The sequence below is a fragment of the Octopus bimaculoides genome, chromosome 26, assembly GCF_001194135.2.
Source record: "Octopus bimaculoides isolate UCB-OBI-ISO-001 chromosome 26, ASM119413v2, whole genome shotgun sequence".
In the NCBI taxonomy this organism is placed as follows: domain Eukaryota; kingdom Metazoa; phylum Mollusca; class Cephalopoda; order Octopoda; family Octopodidae; genus Octopus; species Octopus bimaculoides.
The window spans coordinates 24,415,577-24,424,628 of record NC_069006.1 but is presented as its reverse complement, the minus strand read 5'-3'; the positions used below and the strand labels follow the sequence as shown (position 1 = coordinate 24,424,628).

The 9,052-nt window shown below is 36.3% G+C and overlaps 1 protein-coding gene across 1 annotated transcript in view; it reads left to right on the top strand.

Moving 5' to 3' along the window:
* LOC106875843 (tectonic-like complex member MKS1) overlaps window positions 1-8,994 on the top strand; it is a 14,357-nt gene extending 5,363 nt beyond the window's left edge. Inside the window, exons 2-5 of the mRNA XM_014924133.2 lie at window positions 1,158-1,302; window positions 2,231-2,313; window positions 2,637-2,703; window positions 8,890-8,994. Coding sequence (XP_014779619.2) covers window positions 1,158-1,302; window positions 2,231-2,313; window positions 2,637-2,703; window positions 8,890-8,994 — 400 coding nt within the window. The remainder of the gene's footprint in view (window positions 1-1,157; window positions 1,303-2,230; window positions 2,314-2,636; window positions 2,704-8,889) is intronic.
* Window positions 8,995-9,052: the final 58 nt, after the last annotated feature.

Here is a 9,052-nt window from a genome sequence, read left to right as displayed (position 1 = left end):
ATATATATATAGAGAGAGATAGATAGATAGATAGATAGATAGATAGATATAGATATATATATATTTGTGTGTGTGTGTATGTATATATGTATGTATATAAAGCTGCAGTGAATAAGTAAAACTACCATTTTTGAAAGAGTGAATAAACCAAAATAAATTGAAAGTTATTAGAGATAAACAAATAGATAAGGGAAAAGAATGGTCGTGGTGGAGCGGGGCTGGGACGCAGGTGTAGAGGGGTTTGGTGGGGGTGAAATAATAATCGATACTGCTTGAACAACATCGGCTGCAAAATGGAAAAATGTAGGCAGAATTAAAATATATGAATTAATCTCCTACTAAAATATACACAACATACATACATTGATACAAACAGACTTATGTGTGCATACACACACACACACACACACAGATATATGTGTGTGTGTGTATACATGTGTGCATTTCCTACACCTTAATCACTGGATCTTACATTTATATATATATATATATATATATATATATATACGCACACAAGTATACACACATATAGATACATGTATATACGTACATACATATATATACATATAAAAATACACACACTCATACATATATATATATATATATATATATATATATATATATATATACACACACATATGTATACACACGTATAGATACATGCATATACGTACATAGATGCATACATATACACACACATTAGGCAAAATGCTTGGTAGCACTTTGGTTTTCAAGTTCTGAGTTCAAATTCCACTGAGGTCGACTTTGCCTTTTATCCTTTCGGGGTCGATAAATTAAGTACCAGTTGAACACTTGGGGTCGTTGTAATCAGCTAGTCCCCTCCCTCAAAATTGCCGCTCTTGTGGAAAAATTTGAAACCATTATTATTATTATTATTATTATTATTATTATTATTATTATTATTATTATTATTATTATTATTATTATATGTTTGATTTTTGCTTTACATTTATAGAAGTTGGCTCCAAGTCTCACCCAGAGACCTCAAGAGACAAGTTAGAAGTTCATGTTTGCGTTACACCTAGGGTATCATATATTTGGTTTTGCACATAATATTGTTCTAAAGAAAATTTTATTATTATCATTATCATTATTATTATTATTATTATTACTGTTATTATTATTATACTTTCCAGCGTGTGCCTGAAGCGGATAACCTCAAATTCCTTCTTCCACAGCGGAGATGAAGATGACCTGGACAACGAAAGATCCAACAGGGTCCTTGCCAGCAGAGACATTGAGTACAAAATATTCCATTGGCAAGAGAAAGTCTTTTCTCAAGTACATTTGAGAGCAGTGATGCCATTTCCTTTTTTTTTTTTTTCTAAATCTTTTTCACACCATTGATGGCAGTCCTGAATGCTACATTTTAAATTAATGTCATTAACATAATTAAACTTTAAACATTTGTAACTGTTGATGTCATTAAGAGATTAACTGTTTTTAATATTGATCTGTCTTCTAAGACTGTCTTTGATTTTATGATAGAAACTTCCTGTTTTAGAATTACCTAAATTAAAACTTTCCTCCTAAATTTAAACCTTCATTTTAATATTAATACTTCTTTGATAGTATGTTGTCAGCTTAATGTGACAGTCCCATGAAAGGGAGGAATGCTACTGTTATTTAGCCCTAGGAAACACGTTTTCCTGTTGGACTTGACACATTTTCTGTGTCCTTAAGTTTTCAAATCTCTGAGAGATTTAGAGATGTATTATTTCTAATTCTTCATTATTTTGAAAATGAATTGAAACAACTGCAGTGTATTTCAACAGGAATATGGTAACAAAAGGGTTAAAGTGATCTAAATTAAAATCTCCCATCAAAATTTTTTGGTTAATTTATGTTCCAAACATCGGTTTAATAAGGACCTAGTTATTTTAGTAAATTGATTATTTTCAAAATTAATTGAAACAAAGTCAGTTTATATCATTAGCAATATGGTAACAAAAGGGTTAAAGTGATTTAGATTAAGGAGATACTTGGCTACCTCAGTTGGTCAAGAAAGGAGAGGAAGGGGAAAGGCAGTTAGAGAGACGGTCAGAGTAAGGGTTGCCTAAAGAAGTGCCGATCTCTAATTGTGGAGGGAAGTTGTAGAGAATGTAGACTCAGGAAGACATGGAATGAAGTGGTGAGAAATGATCTTCAGATGTTGAGCCTTTCCGATCCTAAATTGTTTTTCATATTTATTTTCTGGTTTTATTTGCAGAGAGAAATTATGTTCTACTCCCAGAAAGATTATTGTGAAGGTATCTTGTCTGAGAAATACCATGAAAGTGTTTGCAAATTGTTGTAAGTTGATGATTCCTCTCCCGAAACCGTTTGATTTCCAAATTAAATTTAATGGTTATTTATTCCAGTGACAATGTTAAATATCTGACCGAAAAATAGGATTGTTATGCCTGACCAGAGCCGGCCTGGGTCGAAACAATAGCAACTAAATACTCTAGCCAACACTACTACTACTACTACTACCACCACCACCACCACCACCACCTCCTCCTCCTTCTCCTCTTCTTCTTCTTATTTTTTTTTTCTGTCACTGGGTCAATGACCTTCATTCACATTTGTGAAACTCTTTATCTCACCTGAAATTCTTTCTTTTCATCTTTCAGGAAAGAAGGTGCACCACGAAGGAGGTTATTCACCTACGTCAACAATGACAAATTTTTGCCTCCGCAGGTAAGCAAAAACCCCAGTCATGTTTTCAGCATGACCTCTTCTTTGTTAACCTTCTTACTTTCACAGGCTGTGCATGATTTGGGCCACTGATACAATTGTAGCAGGGATTCAGAACCGAATCTCTGGATACCTGATTAGACATCACGACCTAACCACACTAGTTTCACATGATCAGCCTATTAAGCAACCACTCAGAGGCAAGCCATCATGTGATTAAATTTTCTAGAATGTCTCCTGGGGCTAAATTACAGCAACATTCATCCTAAACCAGGACTGCCATGTTATGTTGGCAAACAATCTTTACTCCAAAGTACTGTTGCTGAATATCTCTCTTTGTGAGATTTACAAATAGTAACTTTCAAAGTGAAATAAATTGTCTTGCCCAAGGACACAACTGCTCACCAGTAATCAAAGTCATGGCCTTTTAATTGTGAGGCAGATACCTTGGCCATTAGGCAACGCACCTTCTATTTTTATTCGCTTCTGTATAGGTGTGGAATTTAAGTCAGTCACGACAGGGTTTGAAACTGGATTGCAGACGGAGGAAATTCAATGCTGCTCCATTAACTCTTGTGCTTTGTAGTATGTCAAGGAAACCTACTGGCCTTTGTGAAACGGGGATTGTTTCAGCACAATAATTGCCTCCAGCAGATACAATGACTTGTTTGTGAAAGGTAATATTTGCATATATGGGTGTGTATGCGTGTGTGTGTGCGTGAATGAGCACATGTATGCGTGTGTACTTGTGAGTCTGTGTATGTTTGTCTGTGTTTATGTATGTGTCTGTCTGTCTGTAAGCATGTCTATATGTATGTGTGTGTGTGTGTTTGTAATTATGTATGTATGAGTCTAAGTATGTGTGTGTGTCTCTGTGTGTTAGTCTGTAAGTATATGTCTGTGTGTGTGTATGTGTGTTTGTAATTATGTGTGTATGAGTCTACGTATGTGTGTGTCTGCATATATGTGAGTTTGTATGTGTGTGTTAGTTTGTAAGTATATGTCTGTATGAATGTGTGTGTGTGCAGTCAGGTGTGACAGCTGTTTCTTTTCATTCATACATATTGACTGAATGAATGATAAAGCCCACAAGCACATATCAGAGTGAAATGAACTCAGGTGAAATACTTTGGAAATAGAAACAACAAAAGAAGCAGAGAGAGAGAGAGAGAGGAGGGGTGGGGCAAGTTGGTTTAGAAGAGAAGGACAACACAGACTTAGTCAGCTTGTTGTTGTTGTTGTTTCTGTTTAGCCTCAGGTAGCATTTATTAGGCTGAGGTAAGAGGTTGAATGACCCAAAAACTAACTCACTGGCTTTGTGGTGTGGCTTTGCAGTTTTAGTTCTTTTGTTTAACGTGGCTGTGTGGTAAGAAGCTTGCCTCCCAGTCACATGGTTCCAAGTTCAGTTCCACTGCATGGGACGTTGGGCAAGTGTCTTCTACTGTTGCCTTGTGCCAACCAAAACTTTGAGTAGCTGGGCTTCTTTCAGTTTCCGTCTACCACATCTACTCAAGGTTTTGTATGAATGTGTGTGTGTTGGGGGGGGGGGGGTTGTATTGGAGCCTTTTTTCTTTTTTCCTTCCATGTTTTTCTCACCCAGCCAGTGGTACTTGCTTTGCAGAGTTTTGTGGGATGGGAGCTTTCTTTTCTTTTATTTTTTGTTACCACTGATGCTGTTATTATTAATAATAGGAACCATTATTATTATTATTATTTATTATTATTATTATTATTATTATTATTATTATTATAGGAACCATTATTATTATTATTGTTGTTATTTTCTGTTTTGTTAGGAGAAGGATTGTCATCAGAATTCTTTTTTTTTTTCAAAAAAAAAACAAAGACAAAACACAACAAAAATAGACACAAAAAACCAGAAAACCTGCTTAAACTGGTTTTTTTTCTTCATTTTTTAGGAATTTCCATTATACAACTATATCAATAACTCTGTGTGTGTGTGTGTGTATTTATATCTATCTACCTATCTGTTTCTCTGTATGTATCTCTCAATCTCTCTATCTATCTACCTGTTTCTATCTATCTATCTGTTTGTCTTTCTGTCTATCTCTCTCTATGTATATATGTATGATTTTGTATGGGTTTACATTAGTTCTGTGAATCATAGAGGAAGCGAAAGGGAATTGGTGTGTGCAGGGTTTGTTTTTCTAGTTTTATATATATTTATATATCACACATACACACACACACATTAGCAGTTATCATGCAGCCTAAAATTTTGGGGTCCAGTAAGGCTTTCTCCACCCTGTTGACATGGTTGAGTGAGAAACCTGGGTAAGATATCCAGTGCTAGTATAGGTCACTGGTTCAGAAATAATGTGGGAGTGCCGTGATCTCAAACGGAAACAAAAGATCCCCAAAATGTCCAACGCAATTCCCTGCATTTCTGGTTTTATATCAGAGCGACCCTCTCCTAGAGACATGCTTTAACAAAAGCTGAGGGGATCTATGGCTGGCTGGCTGGCTGGATGGATGGGTGGATGGATTGACAGGTGGATGGATTGATGGACAGATGGATGGATGGATTGACGGATGGATTGATGGATGGACGGATGGATTGATGGACAAATGAATGGATTGGATTGATGGATAAATCTATGGATGGATAGATCTATGGATGGATAGATCTATGGATGGATAGATCTATGGATGGATGGATTTGTGGATGGATGACCGACTATGCTATTCTATACAAACCTTACCAGTTCCAACAACACAACAACAACAAACAACCCTTTGGGTTTCTTTGAGATATTCTGGCAGGAAACCAAAGCGAAATCTTTTACTAAATAGCTAGATATAGCTATATATATATATACAGAGTAAAAGAGATAGATAGATATAGTTTTATATATATATATACAGAGAGAGAGAGAGAGATAGCTGTATATGCACACATATGCACATTTACACATACACATACACATATACATACACAAACATACACCTGCATACATGTATGTATTGAGAAAGTGGCTGATTGGTAACCAACTGCTGTGTGTTTTGATTTTATTGATCATGTTAAATTATTAGTTTGACAAAGCTGATAACATCAAAACAGTCTGTAATTATTTGTCATTAATCATTAACCCTTTTGATGCCAATCCGTTTAAGACCACCCCAGCTTCTGTGAGACGAGTTTCCTGTTTAAAGTTATCTAAATTAAAACTTTTCCATTAAAATTTTATGTTAATTTATGTTTCAAACGCTGATTTAATAACGACAAAATTATTTTGTTGAATTCTTTGTTTTCTTCTGAATGAATTGAAACAAAAGCAGTGGATTTCAACAGAAATATGGTAATAAAAGGGTTATTTGTGTGTGTGTGGGTGGGTGGGTGTATGTATGTATGTGTGCATGTGTGTGTGTATGTATGTGTGTGTAGGTGTGTATATCTGTGTGGGTGGGTGTGTATGTATGCATGTATGTGTGTGTATGTGAAACAATGGACTCAAGACAAAAGATTGCTGTATAGATATATATGCCAGCACTGCCTGACTGGCCCTCGTGCACAAGCACCCACTAAACTCTCGGAGTGGTTGGCGTTAGGAAGGGCATCCAGCTGTAGAAACTTTGCCAGATCAGATTGGAGACCGGTGCAGCCTTCTGGCTCGCCAGTCCTCAATCAAACCGTCCAACCCATGCCAGCATGGAAATAATAATATGGATGCCCTTCCTAACACAGACCATCCTGCAGAGTGGACAAAGTGTTTTTTTTTTACATGACACCAGTACACACACACATACACACATATTTTATAGATAGCACACGCATATCTGCTATGAATACACGAAGAGACTCTTTCAGTGTGTGTCTACCAAATTCACTCACAAGGCTGTTGTCTGCCAAGGATATCACACAGTGGGATTGAACCTGGAACCGTGTGGTTAGGAGGCAAACTTACCACACATCCTGCACCTATTTGTTTCCTCTTCCTTTCATAAAGTTAAAAGTTTCCTGTGTACTAAACTCACTAAATCTAAGCCCATCCTTTTAGCTTTGTATTTGGTCAGCATAAACTAACATTTATATTTTCTACTCTGGGATCATTAAAATCTCGTTATCTTAAAATATTAAAATGTAATATTTGCACATTCCAAGCATATTATTTTAACAGGGTTAAGTTAAGGCCGCGAGTTGGCAGAATTGTTTGTATGTTTCTTGAAGTGCTTAGTGGCATTTCATCCAGCATTAGATTCTGAGTTCAAATTCTGCCCGGGTTGACGTTCATTTTTTCAGGGTTGATAAAATAAGTACCAGTGAAATATTGGGGGTGGGGGTCGATGTAATCGACTATTCCCCTTCCCTCAAAAAATGCTGGCCCTGCATCAAAATTTGAAATCATCAACATAAAAGAGTAAAAGACCAGTTCCTTACGGCCGTTTCTGCCAAGAAGTCACTATATCCTCCATGCTACCTCCGTTTCTTTAGTGTTCTGTGGGGATGGGTAGATAGAGTTTGGATGCTGAGTGTGCCTCTAGGCTTCTTACACACACACACACACACACAATCCACGCCAGCATGGTAAAAAGGAAGTGAAATGAAGATGATTATTATATATACATATATATATATACACGCGCATATACACATACATTTATAGAAATATGAATTTATACATATGTATCTATGTTACTTGTATATATACTTACATTTATACATGTATTCACACACACACACACACACACACACACACACGCTCTCTCTCTCTCTCTCTCTTTCTCGCGCGCGCACGCACACACATACACACACACACCTGTTTATGCAAATGCCTTTCTCAGTAGTATCTGCCATACAACATTTCATCATCCGGACTTCCTTTTCACAAAAGATATACAGACACACCGAGGGGAAGACTTGCTTTGAGGAGGAGGAGAAAAGAGAGAAGCGAAGAAAGAGTCACAGAAATATGTGTGGTGTGTGTTTCTATGGATATGTGGATGTGTGTGTGTGAGTGCTAGTCTGTGTCCATGTGACTCTTCTCTTTGGTAGTATTTGGGTGTTGGTTGGTGCCGGGGGGCATTCACAATAAAAGGTGTGTGTGTGTGTAAACATATATATATATATAGAGAGAGAGAGAGATGTCTATACACACATATATACGTACATACATAGATATGTGTGTGTATGAATACGTGTATATACATGCACATAGACACATATATTTGCATATATATATATATATATATATATATATTGTGTTTGTAAGTGTATATATACATATACACATATAAGTATATGTTTACACTCACACGCACACATGCGCACATGTTGATATAAGTGTTTATGTGTGTGTGTGTGTGTGTATACACACTCACATATATATATATGTATACACACACACACACACATATATGCACGCACTCCTCATGCTCACACACACCATTGTAATATGATGCTGGCTGTAGTTAATGAGTTAAGAAAGTAGACCAGTTTTTTTCCTTTCTGCTTTTTCTTCTTTGTTCTCTTTCTCTCTATCTTTCTCTTTCTCTCTATCTTTCTTTCTCTCCCCCTCTCTCTCCTCCCTGTCTCTCTGCCTCTATTTCTGTTTTTATCTCTATCCTCTCTTCTTTACCTTCCTCCACAATCTCTCTCTCTCTCTCTCTCTTTCACACACACACACACATTCACACTTATATTTGCCTTTGATAGTTCGCATTTCTTTGCCGCTGAAGTCATTTGAGCTACTTCAAAGCAGAGAGAGATACGGTCAAGCGGGGACATTGAGCAATAACAACAACAACAAAACAACAATAACAACAACAACAACACACACACACACACACACACATTCTGTAAGCAAGAACAAAAACAATGCAGCCTCTATATAAGTCATACATTAAAATAACCTAAAAATAGTTTTTCATAAAATGTATATAAAATAGTTCTTTATAACATGTGTGTGTGTGTGTGTACACATATAATAAAACAGGAAGTTGGGAAATTTATTGGTATTATTTATTCACCATTACACATGTTTCGTTTACCAATAGGAATTATGTTGTTTTACATGTTAGGTAGACACGTGAGGAATTTCGTAATTGCCTGTAAGAAATTCTTCAGACAGAGAATTAAATTCATCTCACCTACCTACATAATACACACACGTATGCTCCCACACATATTTACGCGTGTATATCTATCTATTTTTAATATTTTTTTTATAGATCACCGAGGCCTGTACCACTTCGCAGAAGGAGCAATTCACGTCGTTGGCAAAACAAGTGATTGCTTTACGGGAGAGAAACAAAGTCAGGAGGAGAGTCAAGTAAGTTCAAATCCTGGGCGCGCATGTGTTTGTGCATATATATATATATATATATATATATA